Source organism: Peromyscus leucopus, chromosome 10 (assembly GCF_004664715.2).
Source record: "Peromyscus leucopus breed LL Stock chromosome 10, UCI_PerLeu_2.1, whole genome shotgun sequence".
Taxonomy (NCBI): Eukaryota; Metazoa; Chordata; class Mammalia; order Rodentia; family Cricetidae; genus Peromyscus; species Peromyscus leucopus.
Window position 1 is genome coordinate 88,030,164 of NC_051071.1, and position 26,606 is coordinate 88,056,769.

The following is a 26,606-nucleotide window of genomic DNA, read 5'->3' on the forward strand; positions in this document are numbered from 1 at the left end:
GTGACCTGTCGCCCATGGGTTGCTGGGGTGGATTTGGCTGATGTAGCTGACTGGTCTAGTGTCGTCTTCCTCCCTCACCTCTCCGTCAGCGTCCCTCTGGAAGCTGTCTGCTTGGTTGGTCAAAGAGAATGAGGCCGATAGAGGTCAAGGGTGTAGGAGTGGCTGAGCTGCCTTCTCTATAGGGCAGGAACACCGGCATCTCTATAATTACCCCGGCCTCTCTTCGTGGTCTGGAAACGGCCGCATCAGTTCCAGCTTTAACCCCAGCTCACAGTATCCCAGATATCTGCGTGGAAAGAAACAGTGCTGGGAAAGCCACGCCCTTCCTGCCCGCCGTCTGACCATGCTGCTGCATTAGCCCACATTAACCCCACTTCTGAAGAGGGTCATGCGAGGGCCAGCTTTTAGTAGCTTATCATTCGTTGCATCAACTACAGTGCAATGCATTTAGTCAAGTTTTTGGGTTTTGTTTGTTTGCTTTGTTTTGTTTTTTGAGACAGGGTTTTTCCGTCTGGCTGTCCTAAAACTCGCTTTGTAGCCCAGGCTGGCCTCAAAATTACAGGGATCCTCTTGCCTCTGCCTCCTGAGTGCTGGGGTTAAAGGTGTGTGAGCTACCACCACCCAGCTTAGTCACTTTTTGAAGTGTCCTTTGTTTTCTGTTGCTGAGAGAAAGACCAGGACCAAAAGCAAGCTGGGGAAAGGTTTACTTGGCTTATGTGCACCCAGGTCACACTCCATCACTGAGGGACGTCAGGGCAGGATCTGAAGGCAGAACCCAGAGGTAGGAACTGCAGCAGAGACCACTGAGGAAGAGGACTTACTACTTATTCCCCACAGTCTGTTCAGCTTGCTTAGATACAACCAAGATAGCTTGCCCTGGGGTGGCACCACCCCCAGAGTCAGCTAGGCCCTCCCACACCCATCACTAATCAAGAAAACGGCCCCCACTGACTTGCCTACCAAGGGAGGCGTTTTCTCATTTGATCTCCCTCTTCCCAGATGACTCCAGCTTGTTTCAAGTTGAAAAACAAAACAAAGCTAGGCAGCCCCCCAGGCTTTACCCTCCGTTCCAGGAACCACGGGTGTCCCTACAAGCAGGCCGCCGGTGTTGTGCAGGTTCAGCGGTAGCCTTCACACGTGCCATTTGTGAGGACTGGTGCTCCTGTCTTTAACAAAACAGTCTTTCACACGTGTGTCCCCTTCCTGGGGAAGTCCTAAGCAGCGAATTCTGACCGTATTGCTAACTCAGGACAGAGTGTTGAATTCTACATTTTCCACGGGTGCTCTTGTAGAGAAACATCCAGCAACTCCTGTCTTGTGGATCTTCTAAACCTCTTGGTGGGCAATGCTCTTTTTGGATCTTAACTCTCCGCTCTCCTGCCCATGTACCTCTCAGTCTCTGTCCACTTCCTCTAGACTATGAACTCCCGAGAGAAGGAACTCTTGCTGCGCTGATTTGTTTGTCTTGTGGGGCCAACTGAGGCAGAGACTGGCTTCCTTTGAACATTTATCAAGTGGAGAAGCAGGCATGCCCACGCAGCAAGGACACAGGAACTGGCAATCACGTCACAAATGAGTATTTGTCATTCTAAATCCTGGTGGGGATCTGTCCATACTGCCACAGAAATATTCTGAATTGGAAAAATGCCCTAAGAATCACTGAAGTCGTCTTCACCCAAAACATCCTGAGAAAATTTAAAGGATAAATGGGTAAAGCATTTAACCTCAGATTATATATTTTCTCACACTGCAAAATTTACAAATAAGTCCAAAATTAAGTCAGGGTCCCGACAACACACACATTACATAGAAGATTGTGTGTGTGACTCCGTGGCAGAGTGCTTTCTTGGCATGTGTGAGGCCCTGGGTTTAGGCCCTACCACCAGAAATTGAATAAGAAATAAGTAAAAATGTGTGTATGTGAGGTTATGGGATAAAGGAAACATTTTAATGAGCATAGAAGAGATAAATGATTGAATATATGAAATTGTTTATAATATATATTAACCTAATATTAGGTTAATTATATATGTTTATATATATTAGGCTATCTATATTATATATCCATTATACATATTGGGTTAATTGGCACAACATCATATATTCAATCATATATATCATACCATGGGAAGAGATGGCCCAATGGTTAGGAGCATTTGTTGCTCTTCCAGAGGACCCCAAATAGAAAATGGAATCAGGGCTATGGAGACAGCCCAGTGGTTAGGAGCACTTGGTTTGTTGCTCTTGCCGGGGACCTGGGTTTGGTTCCCAGCACTCACCTAGTGATTCACACTGACCCATAACTTCACTTCCAGAGGATTCAGCTCCTTCTTCTGGCCTCTGCCGGCACAGACATACATGACGCACACACATTCATGCAAGGCAAAACACTCATATATGTAAAAGAAATAAATCTAAAACCAAATGATTAAATAAAATTCTTGGGCTAGGCCGATGGCTCAGTGGGTAAAGCATTTTCCTCACGGGCTAAAGGGTCTGAGTTTGCACGCCCAGAACCCACCTACATACAGCTAGAGGCAGGGGTGAGTGCTTGTGAAATCTCAGTGCTCCTGTGGTGAGACAAGAGGCAGAGACAAGACAGCTCTGTCCCAGGAGCACTGGACAGCTGGCCTGGTACACAGTGACTAACACAAGATTCCATCCCAACCCAGGCAGAAGGCAACGACCAACGCCTGAAGCTGCCTCGGACCGCCCCCAACACACATACACAAAACAAAAGTAAATGAGGACAGAATTTAAAAAGAGAATTTTAACATGCTGCACCAAGAATGAGGGGTAGGCAAGTATCACATTCACAGAGGTAATGGAAAGGCGTATGGGAAAATGTTTTTAATAATGTCAGGGTAGGGAGGTGTGGATTTTACTCATTGCCAGACACCACCTACCACGCGGGCAAATACCCCCTGCAGAGAGCAAACATCTGAAGGGGGGCCACGTGCATCTCCACAGGGGGCATGTGACGGTTCATAATCTACATAAAAAATTAACATTCCAAGTTCTGGTCTTTACAACATTTCCTAAAAGACTGATAAAGCTAAAATGTGTGAAAAATGTAAGTCTACAGCAACAGACATAATAAGGAAACAAAAGCTAAGAGAGCCTTGATGACACACAGGAAAAAATGCAGCTGCCTAGATCACAGTAAGAGGGAAGCAGCCAGCACAGAGGATCACACTGCAATTTTGAGCACTGGAGAGGCTGAGGCAGGAGGATTTTGGAAAGCTTAAAACCACCCTGGGCTGCAATGTGAAATCTTGTCTTCAAAGAAGGCAAATAAAAATAGCACGGGGGGTGGGGGGGAGCAGGTCAAACACATAAAGAAGGAAATGAACATAAAAATGTTCTAGTTCATGATTTTGATATAATTTTAATGAGATGTTTTCACAAATCAAAGTGAAGAAAAAAATCATTTCTGGTGAGACTGAACAACAGAGCCCTTCCAGGACAGAACAATCTGTCCAAGATTCCAGGAGCAGTGGAGCTGCCCAGTAGAGCTGCGGGAAGGAGTCTACAGGACATGGGTGTGGGGGTCAGGGTTCACAGCAGCACTGCACTGGGGGGTATCAAAATACCCACTAAGAAGGACGAGTTAAATAAATTACAGTCCTATAGAACACAACACTTGGACATAGACACTGTTCTAAAGGATGAGGTAGGTAACACAGACAGGTGTATAAAGAGATGTTCTGAGATGCTCATCAGTTGACAGTCAGAACACACCGGAAATGTGCTCCAAGCTTTTTAGATGATTTGGTGCACAGGATACTCAAGGATTGTCTTTGTTGTTTTGGAGATTTGTGGCAAGTGCCATGAGTCTGCTTTGGAAATTTCGGGCACATGTCTGTTCCTTTCAGGAATAGCTCAGATACTCACTGTTTAGATTCTTCCCATTTTCTTTAGATTTTCTCTAAGCTTGCATCACACACATAAAGTTGCAAGATGCTTGATCCCTTAAAAATCGTGTTGCTGAAGCTCATTTTCCTTTAGTACTTCTTCCCTAGAACTCCAGGGTACCTGCTTGAAGCCAAGAAGCCATGTGGATCTAGACCCGCTCCATCCTGCAGTGTGAGTGACATCTCCATACACCGTGTTCTCTCTCTTGGGTTAAAATCCACAACGGGAGGCCAGCTTCACCCGAAGGTGCCTACTGCTCACTGCCAGCCACCGTTCGCTGTCCCACAGGAGACAGGGATGAAAAACATAAGAATTCAACTGTCTGTTGCTTATCCACACAGTCCTGCCAATGACTGCACATCAGCAAACATCATTCCTGGCCTGTGTCTCTCACGAGTCACATGACGGAATGTGGCTGATTACTCCACCGCCGCCCTGTGCTGCTGTCCTGGCTCTGATGGCCCCAGAGTGACAGCAGCTTCATCACCTTCCTCCAAGAAAGCACTGGTCTCTCGGGGCCTCTTCTCGTAGCAGACCTCTGGGCAATCAGGGTGCTGCCTCCGGTGTTTGCTCTTCTGCCTCCTCTTGTACACCTGGTAGGCTAGGCGGGGCAAACAAACAGCGTTAAAAACCACTTGAGCAAGGAGCACAACTGGGGGGCTGTTGTATCCCCACATGTTCATCTGTGCTTGGTTTGCACGAGACGTGTGGAAACACGGAGGGGAAAGAAGTGAGGCGAGAAAGCTGTGGGATGAAGGTGTGCCGCCTCAGAATGCTTCTCTCTGTCTAGAAGTGGGATTCGTTTATCAGATCTCTCGGAGCTCATTCACTCAGTCAGTCAACAAACGCTTGTGGGGTGCTTACTGTGCGTCAGGCACTTGTCCGAGTGCTAGGACAGGAATGCAAAGAAGCTCATCATGGTGTTTCTTGAAAACTTTGGGAGCTGAGGCAGTGGCGGCGCACGCCTTTAATCCCAGCACTTGGGAGGCAGAGGCAGGCAGATCTCTGTGAGTTCAAGACCAGCCTGGTCTACAGAGCAAGATCCAGGACAGGCTCCAAAACTACAGAGAGAAACCTTGTCTCAAAAACAAAAACAAACAAACAAAAAAACTTTGGGTTTCAGAACAGGAGCTTGTTCTAATAGAAGTATTTCCATATCCCATGGGAATCCCCCAACCCCAAGTGTTCCTTACATCATTGTTATCACAGCATTAATTACATTGTTACAATAGCGTACAATAGTCAGTATGTGTGTGCTTAGTGTGAGAATAGGCCCCCAGGGCTCATGTATCTCAAGGCTTGGTCCCCAGTGCCGGGTACTGTAAACCTTGGGAGACAGAGCCTTGCTGGAGGAAATGCTTCCCTGAGGAGGACACAGTCTGAGGGTCTTCATAGCTTGACTCTGCTTCCTGCCCTCCCTCTATTTCCTGTGTGCAGTTGAAATATGATCAGCCAGCCTCCTGCTCCCCTGCCTCCTTGCCATTATGAACACACTATCTTCTCCCTATCTCTCTCTTTTTCTCTCTGTCTCTGTCTCTCTCCCTCTCTCTCCTTCTCTGTCTTTGTCTCTCTCTCCTCACCCCCTCACTGTAAGCCAAAATGAGGTCTTTCTTCTCTAAGTTGCTTTTGGGTACTGCATTTTATCACAGCAACAGAAGAGTATATCGTGTACAATCAATTTTATCAGTAATCACTAACCTTACTAGAGCTTATTCCAGGGACCAAGACCAAAATAAATAAATGTATGTGTACACATGTGTATCCACACCTTCTTACAATTTACCTTCCATACATAAGGATTTAACCCCAAAACAATGCTTGTTTGGCTGAGCAGGTAGGAGAATAGCGTGTGTGGGTACATGTATGCATGCATAAAGTTTCACTGCGTCTACACTTGCATATATGTATTAGGTTTATATTTGAAAAATCCTTCACAGATGCTGAGCTCAAGTTGTAGTCTCTGCAGCCCAGAAGTAACTGAGCATTTGGAAAAGCTCAGTGCTCTGAGCGAGTCAGGACATAAAAGCTAGAGGGATGGTTTTTTACAGTGCGGTTGTTTGTGGTTATAAGATCTCGCCCAATGGCTTCTTAGACATTTTCCGGGAAACATCCATTGCATGAAAGTATCCTGGCCTTATATGTCATGGTCCCCAAAAGTATGAGGCTAAAATTATATCACAAGAGCAGGACATGCAGAGTAGGCTTGAAAATGTTAGCAAGTCAGTTACTGGCGTGCAGAGGGAATTCATCTACCTGCGACAATGAAGAGCCCGTGCAGCACTTGGAAGAGTCCGTAGGCCAACGCAAAGTTAAACAGCTGGACCAGGTGCTCGGCAGTGAAGGACAGCTGCAGCATGGCGATGCACAGCTGGATGTTCTGAGCTCCAGTCTCTATAGAAATCGTCCTGCACCTGGCAGTGAAGAGATTCAAGAGTCATGAACTAGCAAGAAGAACCACCCTTGAGAGTGTTCCCTTTGAATAATGACAAGTATAAGCTATGGGCTTGGGCAACGAAAAGGATGTGGTCATTGACAGTTATTCCTGGGATTCCCTTCTGTATATGGCAAGGATGCCCTATGGAATAGGGCCTCAAGAACCCTGGCCCAGGAATTGGGGTAGAAGGACGAGATGCACACCAGAAAGGACTCAAGAACAAATTGCAACCATGCTCAGGGCCAGGAGCTGCTACAGAATCTCCGCGAAGTGGTACAGTGGCTCCAGAGAGCTCGGCGGAGTTGGGATGCTACGGAAGAGGTGAGCGACATCAGGGGAGTGTAACCAGGAAAGCCGCAGGCACAGGTGTGAGCGTGCCTTCTTCAGGAGGCGCTCCTCCCACTACAAGCCAGGTCGCATGCAGAGGAGGACCGGAGGAGACGGGAGTGGGAAACCGAGTCAGAGGTGGTTTCTAAACACACTGAAAAGCATGCCAAAACTCGAGGTGGGAAGCGCACATCAGGGAGATTGCTTCTGGAGAAAAGCTCAATAATAGAGTTCTCTCATTTCCTACCCTTTCACATCTGTGGCTTTCTGATCACAGATAATGGAATAAATCCGACTTGAACGTGAAACATGAGAGAGAAAGGAAGCAATGGCAGGAGCGTGGAGGGTGGACAGAGCAATTCCGTTTGTCTCCGGTTTGTACGGCGCGGGCAGCCTTCATACATGAAGTCAGAGTCCAAAGGTGCTTAGGTGGAGCTCAGGTGGAGCTGGGATTCCATGTGGGGGCAACAAGGGCGTGGAGCAGGGCAGGAATACCTTTGAGTGGCAGGTTCTGAGACACACGGTGTTCCTCCTACCTCCCTGCAAAGCGCCCTTCCCTCCAACTTCCAGCCCAGTGTCTTAACACTACAAACCTGCAACCCACCTGGACCATTCACAGAGCAAATGCGGTTATCTCTGGCACTGTCTTTGTCAGGCTAGGGCTAGGAAAAAGACCAGACAGCTGACAACATCTGGCCATAACAGTTCTTACTCTCTCTCCAGATCCAGTCATCAGTCTCCATCACTCAACAGTCTATGCCCCTAACTATTGACCTTGGAAACAAACCCAGCTTCGAATCCAAACTCCACTTTGTAGCTATAGGAACTTGGTTATGTCCTAATCTTCTCTGAAGGTCTTGCTCATCGGTGGGATAATCACAGCTACCTGTCAGGTCCAACAAGAAGAGAGCAGGGTGGGGCCTCACCCGGTGCCTGTGCAAAGCTCCGTGACATTCCCGGGAGGGCACGGGGTGGGGGGGGCAGCTCAAGACCGAGCCCTCCCCAGCAGGCTTTCGAATCCAGCCACTTTCCTGTAATCACTCTCCTGATTCAAAAATAAATCCACTTACTGAAAAACAGAAACTATTCCCAGGAGATACGAAAGAACTGAAATCACCCTTGACTTCCCGGCTCAGAATTACCATTTCTTCCAGTATTTTTCCTCATTCTTTTTGCCTTTTTTTCCACAAAGCAGAAACCAAACATTTTAAACTAACATTCAGCTCTGGAGCATCGCCCAACATCATTGAGATTGATGCTGGGTGCCCGTCACATGTCTGCAGCATAAATAAACATGACCCCGTTGTTAGATATTTAAATTGTTTCCATTTTTACCTGTAGAAAAGGGCACTGCAATTAGCATCTTATTATATCAATATTCATGTGTACATCCGATAGAGCTAGCTCTGGAACAGATTGCCGGTGAGTGTGGTGACACACACCTTTAATCCCATCACTCCAGAGGCTGAGACAGGAGGACATGGAGTTCAAGGTCAGCCAAGTCTGCATAGCAAGACCCTGTTCTCGGCCAGAGTAAAAGGACTGAGTTAACAGCCAGGACACACGTGAGGCTGCCAATCCAGCACTAAGTTGCCTCTCAGAAAGTTAATGCTGGCTTCCGTCACCGTTCCCCCTCACTGCTATTTTATGGCATTCATCCCATGGCATGCATGCCAACATGGAGTGTTATCACTTTTAAGATTTTACAATATTTATAAATGTATACCCCAATCCAAATGATAAGATTTAAGACAAATTCCGGTAAGTATTATTCTTAACTAGTAATTCTTTAAAAATCTGGCACAATGAACAAGGATTTAACCTCTTAAAATTTACTTATGCCCTGCTATGATCTCTACACTGAGCAAAACAAATTCACTCCTGCTATGGGTCCATGGAATTCACTCATCACCTTCCTCAGTTTCATAGTTGAGACAGGGTCTTTCGATGTAGTCCTGACTGGACTTAAACTGTTCAGAGATCAGCAAGACATACTAAAACCTAATCCTACAACCTGTGCTGGCCGTTTACATCAACTTGACACAAGCTAGAGTCATCTGAAGGGAGGGAAACTCAATTAAGAAAATGTCTCCACAAGATCCAGCTGTAAGGCATTTTCTTAATTAGTGGTTGAGGGGGGAGGGCCCAGCCCACTATGGGAGGGGCCATCTGGGCAGGTGGTCCTGGGTTCTATAAGAAAGCAGGCTAAGCAAGTGACAGGAAGCAAGTCAGTAAGCAGCACCCCTCCATGGCCTCTGCATCAGCTCCTGCCTCCAGGTTCTGCCCTGTTTGAGTTCCTGTCCTGACTTCCTTCAGTGATTGACTGCAATGTGGAAGTGTAAGCTGAATAAACCCTTTCCTCCCCAGGTTGTTTTTGGTCAAGGTGTTTCATTGCCGCAATAGTAACCCTGATTAGATAAACCCCATCCCTGTGGCTTCTGTCTACGTAAAGAATTACCATGAGCTTCCTGACCACAAGCGGAGCAAAACCCTCCTGTTTCCTGACACAGTGAGCAAAGCCTGGCATGGTGTGTATTCAGTGCACCTGCCTCAGAGAAGCTCAGAGAGCCTGGCATGAATCAAAGAGGTAGAGTTTGTGTCTAGCATACACAGGTCTGACAATGTGAGTCCTGAACACACACACACACACACACACACACACACACACACACACACCCCTTATAGGTTACATAGCCATACCTTTGCCAAGATTGGTGGGTGAGGAACGCCAGCAGGAAGCCAGCGACGTGGCCGACCAAAGGAAAAATGAAACTGATGATCAGAAGAGTGACATCCGTATTCCATCCCTTCGCCAGGACCACACCAGTTACTGCCACCACCAGAAGAAGGATGCCGCCAGCAATGGCCCCGACCTACAGCAAAGCCACACGGTAAGTGCTTGGGAGTCACATCTGAGGGTCTGCACTCTGCGATGCTCAGCACAGGTGTAAAGGTTTGAACTTCAGGCGTTCTGGAAGAACTCAGGTTGTCACATCAAGTTTCCTGTTGAAGTCCCCCTCCTTCCCTTATGCACAGGGGGTGTTCCCCAGTGCCCTGTGATAAAGTGAGCGCTGGGTCCTGTATAATACACAGTGCATATGTTCTTTCTTCTCAGGCATAAGTGATGAAGTAGGTTAACAACTAAGAGTAAAGTAACAGCTGGGTTGTCTCTGATCAGGAACAGTGTATAACGGCACAAAAAACCCACGCAGGCATAGTACATGCCAATAATAGATAGGAAATAACAGAAATAACGAAAGGACTAACTAACTCTGGTGCATCCTAGTTTCCTGTCTCTTGCTGTGATCAAACACTCTGACCCCAAGCAGCTAGGAGAGAAGAGTTTATTTGGCTTACACCTCCAGGTCTCCGTCCATTCCTGAAAGAACTCAAGGTGGGAATCACAGGGAAACACTGTGATCTCAGCCTCGTGTTGAGCTTGCTTTCTTTTTAAAAAAAATATTTTTAAATGTATATTACATATACATTATTTATATATTATATAAATACGTAATCTTTCGTGGGAAAATGTTAAAGACTTTAAGATATTTTTTTTTTTTTTTTTTTGGTTTTTCGAGACAGGGTTTCTCTGTGTAGCTTTGCGCCTTTCCTGGAGCTCACTTGGTAGCCCAGGCTGGCCTCGAACTCACAGAGATCTGCCTGGCTCTGCCTCCCGAGTGCTGGGATTAAAGGCGTGCGCCACCAACGCCCGGCTAAGATATTTTTTAAACTAATCTCATTTTTATTTATTGGAAGTTTCCTACGTGCATGCCGTGGGCTCTAATCAAATCCACCCTCCTCTTCTCCCCTCTGGTTCTCCCCACCTTACTGCCACTATTCCCTCCCAAGTTCATGAGTTCTCTCCCTCTTTTTTTAACCCACAAGATTCAATTACAGCTGCCAGTGTGTGGAAAGGGAGGCGGCCACCCACTGGAGTGTGGGTGAATCCCTGAAACTCCCTCTCCCAGTACAGGACTCTGCCTAGGGATGGTGCCGCCCACAGTGGTCTGGACCCTCCCGCATCAATTAATAAGACAAACTCTACAGACATGCCCAAAGGCCAATCTGATCCAGGAAACTCCTCAAGTGAGGCTTTCTTCTGAGATAAGAGAACTGTGTCAAGCTGACAGTGAAAGCTAATTAGATTCGAAAGAGAATGGCTGTTTAAGATCTTCCGGTCTAGGAAGGACTCTGCTGAACTGAAGGCTCTAATAAAGGTTTTTTAGGTGTCTTTAGAACTTGGGCCTGGTGTCGTACCGCCACAGCATTTACAGCTTGACGTGAGGGACAATTCATGTTCTAAACAGGACAGGGCAAGATTTGATCCCACTAAGTAATGCTGCCCGCTTTAAAACACATGAGGTGTTTATTTCTTCTTTTCTATAGTTTACCTCAGATACCTGGACCCAGGGAAGGCAGGACTGAATAGGGAGACGACTGCATCTAGGAGAACTCCAGTTCCAAAATAGTCAAGAGACTGAACCCAGTTATAAATTAGTGGGGTTGGACACGATTGTAATTCTTCCTATTTTAGGATCAGCATAGTAGAGAGGTGAGCCAGAAAGACTTGGTTTTTATAAATAAGATGAAATTGTGAACTAACTGGACTCTGACACTGCCTACCTGTCTTAGTCTGTTTCTAATGCTTACAAAGCACTCTATGAAGAAGAGTTCGTTCAGCTCACAGTTCAGGAGACAGGAGCAATAGCGTCACTCGGCACTGATGAAGTCCCATGATGGATGGCATCACCGCAGGGTAAGCTCACGAGAGTGGTAGACAGTGCGTGTGTGGAAGAGCTCGGGGACAGCGTCAGGCTTCCCTACAGCAAGCCATCTTCACAGGCACTAACCCACCACTCAAGGCCTCCCAACTCATGCCTTCCAAGAGCGATACTTTCATGACCTAGTTACCTTGTACAGGTCCCAGGATCTCTAAGTGACACATTGAACCAAACCTGTCACCTCAGAAAGGGAAATGACAGCAGCAGCTGACGCCCCCTAACACCAAAGGCCCCTTTCCGGTAACTACCTGTTCATGGTCTGCCTTACCTGGCACTCTACCTCACCATCCACCTTTGAGCCACCAACCACATCCTGCTGCTTACAGTCCTGCTTCTCTCTCCCAAAACAAAGATGTACCCATCTCCACTAGACAGTCTGAGCTCACATTAAGAGGAGGAATACTCTGTCCTCTCTCACATGAACACTGTCTCTGATTTTTGTGACTTAATGAAAACAAACTCTGGCTGGGAGCTGTAGCATCTATCTAGAACCCCAGCACTCAGAAGACAAAGGCAGGAGGATGACTACAAGTTCCAGGCCAGCCTGAGTCCAAGACAACCTGAGCTATACACAGTAACCTTGCCCCCCAAAAAACAAAACAAAAAAAACAAAAACAAAAACAAACAAACAAAACCAGCAGAGACACGGGGCTCCCACCTAGCAGGAAATGCTAAAACACACACAAAGATCTCACTATCAAAATTTCTTCTTTCTCTCTCAAAAGCGACGTCAAAGTTTAGCACCCATCGTGAGTATATTACTGGGAAACTGTGTGAAACCCAAATGGGACCAAGGCTAGGAGATAATTGAATCCTGACTGTTGGCACATGCCCCTGATCTTAGCCACTTGTGAAGCTGAGGCAGTGGGATCATGACCTTAGGCCAGCCTGTGCTACACAGTGAGACCCTGCCTCAAAATAAATAAAAAAAAACTCATTGGGCAGCGGTGATGGCAGCGGCGCACGCCTTTAATCCCAGCACTTAGGAGGCAGAGGCAGGCGGATCTCTGTGAGTTCGAGACCAGCCTGGTCTACAAATCGAGTTCCAGGACAGCCAGGATTGTTACACAGGGAAACCTTGTCTCAAAAAACCAAATAAATAAACAAACAAAATAAATAAAAACACTAAAATAATGACTAAACTATAGGCTCTAATTTATCCATATCATTTAATATATTTTAGCATAAATCCCATATAATTGCTGAAAAGTCTTGTTTGGTTGGGGGAGGACACTAGGGAGGGTCTCCTGTGGCCAGGCTGGGCTTGAATTTGTTATGTAGCAGAGATGACTTTGAATGTCTCATCCTCCTGCCTCCATGCCCCACGGACTGGGATTACAAGCATGTTCCTCCATGCCTGTCTCAAGAAAGGAGTTTTCAAACCTACTCTCTACAGCTAACAAAACTGACATCCAGAAAATGTATCTGGTTTCTCACTGGCATGGACAAAACCACAAGTACACAGAGAGGCTGAAATGGGGTGTTTTTAATTGTGGTTGTCCTTTAATGACCCTTTGAGAAAAATGATTAATGACAGAGTACTTGAAAAGAAAGTTTCCATAATCACACTGTCCTCTTGTTCTGCAAACATTTCCCACTGGGGATGTTCTCCTTTTAAAGTGACAGTGACGAGTGTGGGAAGAAAGGGGCCATATCCTGTGAGGACAACCCAGCGCTGCGCGTGCGTGCGCGCCCCCCCCCACACACACACACAGGCACGTGCAACATGGGCTCCCCTCACCTGTCCTCTCTCGCTCTCTTTGGACACTGATCAACAGGGAACGCAGCCCATAGAGGCAGAGGGAGCTTAGATTGAAGCAGACCATAAACTCCAAGCTGCAATAAACAGACACTTTTGCTGACCCTCCAATTAGCCCCCAAACGCTCATTTCTTTATGCATGTAAAATACAGCTGAGACTCTTTTTCAGCTTCAAAGAAAGAAGCACAAACCTGTGTCTTCCAAGGTGATTTTAAATGTCATTTTAGCAAGAACACTTGTGTCTCAAGTAGACAAGACAGCACCGTAAAGCATGGGAAGGTAAGATACCCAGGTTCCCACCATTCCGTGGCCACCCCTCCGAGCCTTCGGGATGATTTCATCCACACAGTGTCACTGATTATGACGCCAGTGGTGTGTGCCTGGGAATGCTTTGGCAAGACAGCCCTTCATCCTGTTCTCCTAAGAAATCACCCAGGATCCCACATACTGAAGCTCCATTGTGCACACGGCAGGGAGGAGCTTCCCCTTGCAAGTGCTTGTGGGAAGCCCAGGAGAGGGGCAGGTCCTGGCCATCTCAGCCCATGTCAGGCCTGAGTGTTTCCGTCACTAAGAACATCATGTTTTCCAAGGTGTCACAAACGTGTGGGGGCCAATGGGAGGGACGGAGTGTGGCGCCCAGCCAAAGGGCAGGAAACAGGCTGTCCTGGGACAGGCTCACTGGCTCAGCCTTTTAGTGTGTGCCTCTGGTGATGTGCTGTGTGTAGGAGGGGATGCTGACCTTAAGAACGACTTTCGCTTGCTTTGGCCACCTATAATTCATATAGACCCCGAAGGCCACAGGAACAATCAGGGACGCAAGGGTAATTCCTAAAAAAAGAAAGAAAATCTATCAGAAAGTGTCCCCTCTCCCCTAATGCCCCATACTTTCTCAGCAATTTCTATTGCTATTAGTCAAGAGCTTTGAAAGACAATATTTGAAGGGTCTGTGCTACTCATAAATCCCATCACACCTGGGCCACCATTTCTCTCAGAATCCTCCGAAAATCAACCACAGGGATTTCAGAGATAACAGAAATATAATGGTTAGAAATGAGAGTGGTCCCTCTAAGTCTATGAAATTCCCAGCCAGGGAGCAGGGCTCGTAAGAACATGCGCCATGGGCTGTGGACACCTAGCCATTGTGAGACGCACTGTGTGAGACACATTGGGAGCTCAGTAAATCTCTCTCTTCACAAACATCCTGCCTAGGGTATTTCACTATACCAACAAAAGCGAGCACCTGGGGGTAAGAGCCTAGATGCTAGAGTCAGAGTCCTGAGTTTAAATTTCAGTTCTACACAGCATGGTCTTCGTCAAGTTACTCAACCTCTTCAACCCTGGAAGTATACGAAGTAGAACTAGAGCCAGAAACTAATAGGATTGATTTGGACAATGCTAACCACCACATAAAGAAGCTGGTAATTAGGAACTTATGCAGGGACACTTGGCTTAGTCTGGGCGGAAGGGACTGGACCTCCCTGGACTGAGTCTACCAAGTTGATCACAGTCCTCGGGGGAGGACTTGTCCTGGAGGAGGTGGGAATGGAGGGTGGGCTGGGGGTAAGGGGAGGGCGTGGGAGGGGGGAGAATAGGGGAACCCATGGCTGATATGTAGAATTGAATGGTATTGTAAAATAAAAAATATATATCACAAAAAAAAAAAAAAAAAAAAGAAGCTGGTAATTATCTGTCACCTGCACAATCACCATTGTCCTCTCCGCTCTTACCCAAGCCCCATACAGACCTATGCTCTGGTATGGAATGGTGAGATTCTGCGTAAGGTTCCAGGACCAGGTGTAGAGGTAGAGGCAGAGGGGCATCATTCCCAGAGCAGCCACCGTGGAACAGGTTGTCATACTGATGCTGGAAGCAAAAGGAAAATGCTTAGGAGGGAGAGCTAGAAACTGAGGACCTGGCCCTCCCCTGCTTTAATATGCAGTCTTGGGCCAGATGTGGTACCTCACGCCATTAATCCCAGCAGTGGATAGAAAGAGGCAGGTGGATCTCTGTGAGTTCAAGGCCAGCTGGGTCTACATAACAGTGAGACCTTGTCTCAAAAAAAAAAAAAAATTAAGAATTTGGTCTTTACCAAAAGCAATTCCCAGAACCCACTTTTTCAAAGCAACTCCAGGGCCCACTTTCTCAGAGATTATTTAGGATGCATTACTCAGAGCTCACTGCTCTCAGGTCTAAAGAAAGCATGCCAGAATTTGTTACCCCCCTGTGGGGCTTGAATAAGTTAAACCTGTCTGGTGCAAAGTGCTGTTAAATACTAAGAAGCCATCCGAACACCGAGTAAGATTCCCGTTGGATACAGAAGAGCCTGTACTCACTGACTCCCGACAGGGAACATTGGGAAGCATGAACCAAGGTACAGAATCTGAGAGAGGGGATCCATGAGGGATGACAGAGTGAATTAAAATTCTCCTCCAAACAGATCTGTGCAACCTTCTGACTAGGAACAGGCATTGACTTGAGAGGACTCTCAGTTCTACAGCACAGCTCCTCCGAAGTGAAATCCCAGCACCAAAGTCTGGTAGTTTCTGTTCGCTAGACACTTTCCCAAAGCTTGCGTTTGCAGTGCAGGCCGCTCTAGATGTGGTCAGGCCCTTTGACGTCTCCTGAGAGCGCTGAGAGACAGGACAGATCTCACTATCACCTTGTTACACACTTGCTTCTCCAGCCTCTTGTCCTCCCCGCTGAACCGTCTGCCTTATCTGACCTTTTCTTCTTACCTAGGGGGAGCTCTTTGAAAATCGGGGTATATAGCATTATGTATGATTCAAATCTTTTTGATAAATTTACTGTTTATCTTCGACTTTGCTTGATGTTTCTCATAATTAAAATTTATATAGTTAAGGCTGTTGGGTATTTTTGCCAGGTGTGATAGCGCACCCCTTTAATCCTGGCACTCAGGAGGTGGAGACAGGTGGATCTCTGTGAGTTCAAGGCCAGCCTGGCATACATAGTGAGTTCCAGGCCAGTCAGTGCTACATATCAAGACCCTGTCTCAAAAAACAAATAAACGAAACAACAAAAGGCTATTGTTCTCTCATGGCCTCTAAGTTTCTCATTCTTGTGAAGATATCCTCCATTCCTGGGGGCATTCAGACATCAGCCCTACATTTTTTTTTTCTTTATGGCTTGATAGTCTATGTTTATATTTTAACTCACTTTACATTTCTATTTTATATGGTATAAGATATGAAGCTATTTTTGTCTTGAGAGGCAAGTGTGTGGCTACACTTTTCTCACAAAACTGAAGTACCTTCTTTATCATATACTAATTAAATGCCCAAGTTTATTCAAATATTTTTGGAAAACTCTAATCTAGCCCATTGGTAAGTAATTTTGTTTTTTTTTTCCTAAACAAGTACCAGACTTTCTTAACTAAATTGTCTCCATAAAATATAGGGTTGCTGGGCAATGGTGGTGCATGCCTTTAATACTTAGGAGAGAGAAGCAGGTGGATCTCTGTGAGTTAAAAGACTGGTTTATAGAGTGAGTTCCAGGACAGCCAGGGCTACACAGAGAAACCCTGTCTTGAAAAAAGAAATATATAGGGTCAATATTTCCACATAAATTTTCCTTTTCAAACTTTTTCATCTAAAAATAAAAAGAAATCTTGCATACCTTTCTTTTTTTATTCTGTTCAGAGTAGTCTCTGGGGTCTATCCCCAACACCCAAAACAAACAAAGATGTCTTTTGCTAAGCTGGAAGAAGCAGCATTTTGCCACAGCTCTCAAGCCTGTTTCCACAGAGATGGTACCCTGTTTCCATGGAGATGGTACCTAGGGAAGTTTTCCAAATACTTGACCAATGCTGTATGCCTTGGCTCTCCTCTGCTTACCAAGTCCTGGAAGGAATTCTACATTGCATCACTTTAATCTTGAACTAGGGAGTCTGGAATGCTCCTCGCCACTCCCATATGGTTTGGCTCCAGCAGGAAAAGAGTGAGATTCCTCACTTTAAAAGGCCAAATGTCAGCTAGGCTGTGAAACCTTGTCCCCAACCTCCGTAGAATCATTTGATCCTGTGGTACATTTGACCGTGGCTGCAGAGGGGCAAGGGAAGCTCTGGTACTCTGCTGTAAACACCAGCCGAGCTGGAGAAGCACAAAACTGCCTGATGTATAATGGGAAGCCACGCCTTCCATGTGCCTGCCAAGAAATTCCAGTGCGGCATCAACAGAGGATGTGGCTAGCTGCATCCCTCCACTGTTGACATGGTGGAAAATCGCTGGCATTATCCTACCTCAACAGAACAAGATTCCACTCGCACAGGGAAGAATGGCACCATCAACTATTGTAGAGAATAACGAGACAGGTTGAACTGGACTGGACAAACAGGTAAATCCTGAACCTCCCTTACAGCAAGCAAAGGGCAGCCACACATCCCACCAAACGGTGGTAGTCAATAGCATTCTCCATTGGGGACTTAAGTTATTCAAACGTTATTTTAATTCTAAACCCAAAAAACCAAGGACTCCAATTCTCCAAATTAAAGGTATATCTGTAAAAGAAGAAATCTGGTTAGCCAAATGGACACCAGTGTGCCGTAAGATCACATCCATAGAAACCATCCTAGGACGGAGTTCACAGTGAGCGTTTATTGAGTACTGAGTACTGCAAGCCACATTTTGTACCTCAAACTTCCATGTTTTTCTGCTTCTCACTTTTACAATAACTGTGCAGATATTATTTCTATCTTGACAGCAAATCAATTAACGTATTATTTGAATCTGAAATGTCCCCCAATAGGCTCATATTTTAAAGACTCAGAACCCAGTGGCTTGTGCCACTAAGTTAAATGTTATGGAGCCTTTGGAAGCTGAGGTCTGAGCTGGGGTGTAGCTCATTCAGTAGAGCGTTCACCTTAGCTTGCAAGGGGCTCTGGGTTTGATCCCCAGCACTGCATGAAAATAGGCATGGTTTCGCACATATGGAATCCCAGCACTTGGGAAGTCAAGAAGGGAAGATCAGAAGTCCAACGTCATCTTCATCTACATAGCAAGCTCTAAGCCAGCCCAGGTTGCATGATTCTGTCTGGCAGAGGTAGGTCATGTGGGGCAGGCCTTTTGAACTCTTCTACCCATCTCTGGTTCCCAGCCTTGTCTTTGTTCTCTGGTCTGCACCCTGTGACCTGCCATTGCCTTGGGTTCCTGCCATGCCTTCCGCAGAATGACTGACTGACATTTCCCTGACACCGTGAGCTAAAATAAAGAAGCTCTTCTCCCTTGAATTGTTTCTGTCAAGTATTTTGTTACAGTTTCAAGAAAAGCAACAACACAAGTTCAATCTCAGATCTCTCCAAAAACCTGAAGTGCCGAAGGCTAGCCCAGGTCAGACCTGAGGAATCACATACTACTTCTAAAGTCTTTGCCAATGACCAAGGGCTTTAGTTCGGAGGAGAAAACCAGGCATGGGAATGCAGGACTCAGAGGGGGAAGAAGGGGATCAGAAGTTCAAGGTCATTCTTGGCTATGTTTCAAGTTTGAAGCCAGCCTGGGCTACATGAGACCTGTCTCAAAAATAAACAAATATAAAAATGGCAGGAAGCTCAAGAGGACTTCACTGGTCAAAGTTGTCACTACCACTACAGACACTACCACTAGTGTCCAAGCCTTTTTCTGTAATTAAGGATATACACATACATCCTTCATAGATGTCGAGAGCTTGTGCAAGCTGTCCTGAATTGCATTAATAAACAGTTTTTATTGGGGGGAAAGCTATTATAGTAACACGGGCAAAGACCCTGTCACTGTGTCCCTCACTCACCTTTATCAAGGCCCTGCCACCACCAGGCTGGCACTGAGCATACTTGAACAAGCGTCAAGTAATTGGCCGATCTGGGAGAAGAGGCTAGCTAGTTGTATAGTCACAAGACCTTCCAGCAGGTGACCCAAAACTTACATATTTGGCATTCTGGGGACAGATGACAGGCAGCTCCATCAGATAGTCTCGGATGAAATAGTAAAATTAGGAGGCAGAGGCAAGTGGATCTTTATGCATTGGAGGCCAGCCTAGTCTACACAATGAGCTTAGGGCAGCCAGAGCTACACACTCCAACTATCTCAAAAAGAAAAAGGGGGACAGGTAGGAGAAGCTTGGGTTCTATCATTCCTTTCTCATCCCTTTCCCATGGTTCTTAGAAAACAACTGCTCAGATCTACTCAAGTACACATCCAAGCTGGAAAGCCAGAAGCAAGGACGCTTGGATACCCATTCCATGCCACATTATTCACAGTAGTCAAAGGTGGCACATGCTGGTAACCCCAGCACTCAGGATGACAGAGGCAGGAGGATCCAGGCCAGTCTGACTGCCATACTGAGTTCTAGGCCAGGCAGGACTACATAGTGAGACCTTGTCACAGACAAGAAACAAAAGTTAGAAACAACTTGGTGGCCACTGGGGAGTGAGCAGGCAAAGCAGGACACACACAGTGGATAGCATTCAGCATCAAACAGAAGAGGAATGCTAACAGAACGCTCTGAGGAGGAGGACCCCAGAGGGTTTTATGCTCAGTTAAGTAACCAGACCCCATAAGACAAACGTTGTGTGAGTCACATACATCCAAGGAGTCAAACATGAGACATAAAGCAGAATGGCTGTGTAAAAATGTGAATGTTCTTAATGCCAGTTGATATTGCTCCAATGGTACATTTTATTGTGTGTATTTTATAATGATCTAAAGATAAAAGAAAACCTCAGAGAATCCTTTACCAAAATAGGAGCTGAGAGCTGGGCATGGTGGCTTGGGAGGCAGGAGCAGGAGGACTAGGAATTTGAGACATCTTTAGCTGAATGGAGTTTGAAATCAGCCTGGGCAACATGAGATCCTGTCCCACAGCAGATCAAAACAAATATGGAAACTGAGGTACAGTGAGATCAATAGCTCCGTGGTGCTCAGCAACTTGAGCAGACACAGGGTTCTAATGCCTGCTCCACAGATGACGGCTCAGCTGTCGGATTGTAAGAGGTCTAAACTACACACACACACACACACACACACACACACACACGCACACCAAACAAATAAATATAAAAAGAAAAAGTGGAGACATTGCAGCATAGCTAATTTCCATAACCTGCCCAGATGACTCTGCCAGTCAGTGATGCATCCTGTTACTGTGTCCTGAGTGGTGCTCTTAACTCCTGCATGGCACTGCCGAGTTCTTGAGCTCTCCCCTCAAAAGCAAGAATCTGCCCATCTAAAACAGAGCATACTGCAGGAAGTGTTACCAATTCCTTATCCATGCTCTCTGCAATGTGACTTTGTAGTCCCCCCATGGGGGGGCCAGTCAGCATCCCCACCCCTGAACCAGGCTGGTCTCTCTGTTTGCATTGGTGATGGTATGTGAGGGAACAGACAGTGAGCAAGGTTCAAACTCAGGCCTCACAACGCTTTGCATGCTTCCTCTTTCAGACTCCTGTGAGCAGATCTGGTGGGTCTAAACACACACACACACACACACACACACACACACACACACACACACAGACAGAGACAGAGATGACAGAGATGACAGAGAGACAGAGACAGGTCAAGAGTGCATGTGGACAATAACCAAGTTGTCTCCCAGCTGAAGCGATCAGTCCACATCTGACTAATCCCCAATGACTCGAAAGGGTCCAGCAAAAAAAAAACGCTTGGCCGCTCAGCCAGGCCCTGGCACACTCAGCCAATTTCTTTCTAGACCAATTAGGGAGAATCATACCGTGACTGGAGCAGACAGATCAGGCCAGCTAGCACCAAAGGATATTTGAAGACCATGGGCAAATGGAAATGAGAAAACCAGGGTGTGTTTAGTGAACAGTGAGTAATTCGTTTTGCTGGAGGCCACTTTCATCTAAGGAGTCGGTGGGAAACACACCTGGAGAGCTGAGGCAAACTGGTCACTTCGGGAAGCGCTGGGATACCGCATACATATGTCAATTCCATGATGGAAGCGTTAGCATTCCCAATTACGAGAATGGAAGCCGGGCTCTCTGCCCCTCTCTTTCCACGAACAGCCACATCTTCTCGGGTAGTGCCAGTCTCCACCAAGACACGTGGTAAAGGTCAGAAGGAACTGATTTGGCCTTACCGGGCTCCTGGTCACCAGGACTGTCTTCAGCCTTGGCAAAGCGGATATTGTTGCCATCAGTGACCCCTCCATTGAACTCAACTACGAGTCTGCATGTTTCGGTGTGATCCCACATAAAGAGGTCCACAGCAGGGTCAAAGCTGAGAAAATGAGCCCTGTCATCATGGGAAGGCCATCTCCATCCTCCAGGAGTGACACTCCTCCAACATCAAACGGGCCGATGCTGGCGTCTCACCACCATGAAGAAGGCTGGGGACCGCTTGAAGGGTGGAGCCGGAAGAGTCGTCATCGCCTTCAACTGACACCCCCATGTTCGTGATGGGTGTCAGCAAGCCTCATCACCCTCAATAACCACTTTTGCCAAATTTGTTTCCTGGTATGACAATGAATTTGGCAACAGCACCTGGGTGGTGCCTCTCACAGTCCTCACGGCCTCCAAGCAGTAAGAATCCCCAGGCAACCCAACCCCAGCAAGAACATGAGAGGAAGAGAAAAGCTCTCAGCTATGCAGGAGTCCCCGCCCCAGTTCAGTCCCCACTCCACCTAGCATCTCCCCTCCTGAGTTCCATCCCACACCCCCAGGAGAAGGGGAGGGCTGAGGGAGCCCTACTTTCTCCAATGCTGAGGACCATCAATGGAGTTCATGAACAGGAGAGAGACCCGCTCACCACTGGAGACTGCTTTATCTGTTTTCAACAAAATGATAACTGAGAGTCTGAATGTGGAGAGAGCACTGTGAAGATGTAGCTATCGGCCATGAAAGAATTCACGAGGGCCTGACCCCAGGAAGCAAGAGTGGAGGGTGACCGGAAGCCAGAGCTGTGAACAGCTCAGCAAGAGGGTGGGCCTGGCAGTGGGCTGAGGGGACAAAGGGAGGAACAAGACGTTAGGGGAGGAGAAGACAAGGTGAGGAGCCCAGGGCCCCGGGAAGGCACCTGGCACCATCATGCCGTGTGTGTGGACACTGCTCAAGTCCGGAACACCTGTTTAAGGTGGACACGTGAAAAACCACATCCAGACTGATAAAGGAGGCAAAGTGACAGAACCGTGCTTGGGGTCATCTCTAAGAGCTTTGCCTCGGTTTCCCCATTTGTGAAATAAAGATGTGGGGTTGAGCACACTTAGATTTCATCCAGAATGACTGTCATTGACTGGCCACTGAGTTTTACTCCCTGTGGTTTTTGTTGGTAATCAGTTGTGAAGCAACATACTGAATACGCGTGTCGTTCCACTCATCAAGACAGAATATTCTATTTGAAGCTTTAACTGAGATTTAAGCATTTCACAAGCATTTCAAATCTAACTTTTAGTGCCCACTTAAAATTCCTCCTCGGGAAGGATTGTTCTCAGCTCAAGGCCAGCCTGGACAACACAGAAAGGCCCTATCTCAAAAATACAAAAATAAATATTATTTTATTCTTATCACTTATTTTGTATTGTTTATGTTTGTGAAACTCAAAATCAAACTTTAGAAAAAGGAAAAGCACAGGATGGGGGCACTCAGTGGCGAAGCACCTGCCGAGAAAGAAAGAAGCGGAAGTAGCTAACATTTACTGCATGCCCACTGTGTGCCTGGCTCTGTGCCCCATGTGAACATGTGTGTGTGTGTGTGTGTGTGTGTGTGTGTGTGTGTATGCTCAGGCAAGTTACTACGGTCACTATTTAAATGCTAGGGCTAAGAGATGGCTCAGTTGTTAAGCGCGCTCTTCCAGAGGACCCAGGTTCCACCCCGGCACCCATATGGCAGCTCACAGCCAGCTATAACTCCAGTTCCAGGGGATCTGATGCCCTCTTTGGGTCTCATCTGGCACCAGACATGCATGTGGTACATAGACATACATGCAAACAAAACACCCACACACACACTAAAATAAATAAATCCTTTTTTTTTTTTTTAATGTTTAAAAACTGATTAACCAGGAGCGATGATACATGCCTTTAATTCCAGCATTTGGGAGATAGAGACAGGCAGATCTCTGAGTTCGAGGCCAGCCTGGTCTACAGAGGAAGTTCCTGGACAGCAGGGCTACACAGAGAAACCCTGTCTCAACAAGAGAGCTGACTGAGGACAGAGTGGGTGGCAGACATGGTGGTGTATACCTGTAATCCCAGCACCAGGACACTGAGGGCAAGAGGATCAGGAACTCGGAGCCACCCCAGGCTATGTGAGACTTTGTCTCAATAAAACAAAAGCAGAATATATAAAAGAGATAAGATTGGTAATAAGAAACAAAATGGACTTTATCTTCCACACACACTCTGTCTGTTGGTGTTTCCGTGACAATGCTGATGAGTAAGGGTGTGGGTAATAAATATTCTCTTTCCCAGAACAGAAATGTTTCAAAACGCTGCTAAAGACCTCTGCTCATACTCCAAACAGATGATGCAGTTATGTGGCCAAATGTCATGGAAAAAAACTGCCTAAGTTACAAACTGATACAAACCAGATGTGAAATCCAGTGTGAACGCTGCTCTTCTCCTTGTGGCTGTTGTTGAGCTACTTAACCAACTTGAATCGATTTCTCAGAATAATAAAAGGCCACTTACAAGGTGACTATGAGAACCCAGGAGAGAAGATAGAGCCCAGACCTCCCCAGTACCTATGACAGTACCCCCGGTACTTCATGACTGACATATGAGCATTAATGGACAGCTTCGCTGAACTCCAAGTAGTGGAGATACAAAACTATCAAGAATTTTTTCAAGTCTCTCTTAAGTGGGTAACTAATAGGCATCATCATACAAGAGTTAATTATGTGCCGTCTATGTGGTAAGCACCCATTAAAATGTATAGGTAAAAAATCTGCTCGATGCACTAAATATTCAGTACGTGCAAAAGAACTAGAAATGAGACCTGAAGCTGACTCACGGAGGTCAACTCCCACTTTGGTCATCAAGTCTGACTCACTGATTGACTCATTCATTCATTCACTCATCGTACAGTAAATCTCAATTAAATGGCATACGCATGCAAAGATTTAAATTTATATGGAATATTTTCCCTAGGCAGGATGCAAACGTGTGTTTATGAGCAAAAAAAAAATCTAGAAAGACTATTTTTTTTTTTTTTTTTTTTTTTGGTTTTTCAAGACAGGGTTTCTCTGTGTAGCTTTGCGCCTTTCCTGGGACTCACTTGGTAGCCCAGGCTGGCCTCGAACTCACAGAGATCCGCCTGCCTCTGCCTCCCGAGTGCTGGGATTAAAGGCGTTCGCCACCACTGCCCGGCAAGACTATTGTTTTTAACTCTATTTTCCCCCAATACTGACCCATCAATTCTTTCTTCAAATGTTATACTTCTCATCAAAACATTTGACCCCAAAGTTGTGTGATTCATTCACCACTGTTAAAATGTGAATACATGATAAAGTTTAATTTCTCCCGGAGTATTTATCTACCCATAAGCAGGCATAAGCTCCGGCTTAAACCTAAAGGAGGCAAAGGCAACAAGACAGTTCATCATCCTGAGAGCTCCATGGCACTCCCGAAATCAGTCCTGGCTATCAGCTGCCCTGGAGTCCTTCAGGCAGTCACTTAGAATGCTGCTTCTTAAGAAGGACAGTCTGGGAACACTGCTGAGAGCCATGTGGGCAAAAGAGACAAAACGAGAGAGAGAGCCACTTGGGCTTTGTTCTGATTACATATCTGGTTACTATTACCATCACTGTCTTTAGCTCTATGGGGTTATTGGTGATGTCCTGGGAAATGACGGTTAGAGATGCCAACAGGCATAGAATGAGTTCATGCTTAGGAAATGTCATTGCTGCACGTGAACCAAGTCCCACCCATCACTCAGGATAGAAAAAGCTGTTGGAAAAAAGCAGAAGCTGCCGGCAGCAGAGTGAACTTGGAGCTGAGAGAGGTGATGTTTGCAGTACTTCCCCTCAGAGCACCCAGAGGTTGCAAGATTTTTTCAAAGCACAGAAGTGCCCTTGACTCCCAGACAGAGACAGGGAAACCCTGCCGAGCTTCTCTGCTGTGACTTACCTGAGATCCATATCTCCGTCCACCCAGAAGGTGAGAACATTTGAGATGGTGCCCCCAGGGCAGCACCCCATGATGAGGACAGCAATCGCTTGGAATGGCTTCAGAGAGAAGCCAATGGCCAGCAGATAGGCTGTCAGGGGCATGAGTCCAAACTGGCACAGCAGTCCCACTGCGATGCCCCAGGGTCTTCTCAGGTGTGACCACAGCTTCTGAATCTCCACAGAACATCCAAAGGAGAACATGACCAGACCCACCATCACGGCTGACACCACCGTGAAAACGAGCTTCAGGGTCCCATGGCCCTCGATTTCCCCCGGCAGCTCCTCCTCCATGCTGTTGGCAGGGCAGACGGAGTTGCTTGAACAGTCTGCACTCATCCGATCTCATGAATTAGACAGCAGGAACACAGAGGATCGTCGAGAGCAAACACTGGGCAGGTCTATCCGGACACATTTCCTAAGAGTGCAACAAAGTGACGACGGAGAATCCTTCCAGTCGCGATTGGCCAACCACATGGTTCGCCCTAATCTGATCAAGTTATTCCCGAGTGACATTGTAAGAGTAATGTGGTCAGGCAGGAAACACAGCAGAGTATGGCAAGCCCAGGTTTCCACTCTATTCTTGCTAATAGTTCAAGTGCTGGGAATGAGACAGGCGCACATACTGTCGAGTGGAATGACTGGCCCATGTGGACAACATCACATCATGTTCTAGGGAAGTAGGCCAGATGCCAAGACATCGTTTCTCTGAAGTCAGAAGGGATTTCAAACAGCCAGGATGCAATGTTCTGTGGACGGAACGGCTAAGCCAGGAAAAAACAAAGAGCCGTGCCAAAGCCACGCCTCGATGCACTCACAAGGCATTTCAGATGCTGGAGTGAGGCAAGCAGTCTGGAAAATGTCAAAGGGGCTGGGAATAAATTCAAGAGATTTTAAATTGGCCTTTTCTTTTTCTTCTTGTTACTCCTCTGAGGACTTGTGTCTGAAGCCAATAATTCAACACCTGCAAGAATAAAATGGTATCAAGCACTTAGTCGTGTCTCATAAAACATGTGGAAACTCGTTTCTCTCCCAACATAATTCAAGAGAGCTGACATTTTCTTTTGGAGACTCCAGTCTGCTTTGAGACACACACCCTTGGGCCACCTAGTGAAGTCTGGGAGCCTTGCAAACGCTTGCCATGAAGGGCTTAGTCTGAGGACCACTCCCGATGCGGCACGGCGTCCCTCTGCGCATTCTAACCAGGTCCGAGGGGAAACCAGACAAGGACCACATGGCTCTTAGAAACAAAATTCCTAAACCACCAGCTGCCACCCTC

At 46.6% G+C, this 26,606-nt stretch overlaps 1 protein-coding gene across 2 annotated transcripts; it reads right to left on the reverse strand.

Annotated features, from left to right (window-relative positions):
- Positions 1 to 3,362: 3,362 nt before the first annotated feature.
- Slc10a6 (solute carrier family 10 member 6) lies at positions 3,363 to 26,067 on the reverse strand. Of its 2 annotated transcripts, XM_028867297.2 has the most exons (6): positions 25,290 to 26,054; positions 14,962 to 15,080; positions 13,957 to 14,045; positions 9,377 to 9,549; positions 6,169 to 6,326; positions 3,363 to 4,516 (listed from the first exon to the last, which is right to left on the reverse strand). In XM_028867297.2, the coding sequence occupies exons 1-6, from the start codon at positions 25,664 to 25,666 to the stop codon at positions 4,335 to 4,337; spliced, it is 1,098 nt and encodes a 365-aa protein (XP_028723130.1). In that variant the 5' UTR covers positions 25,667 to 26,054; the 3' UTR covers positions 3,363 to 4,334. The 2 variants fall into 2 exon arrangements, with proteins under 2 accessions (XP_028723130.1, XP_028723131.1); XM_028867298.2 differs by lacking the exons at positions 13,957 to 14,045; positions 14,962 to 15,080 and having other exon boundaries at positions 25,290 to 26,067.
- Positions 26,068 to 26,606: the final 539 nt, after the last annotated feature.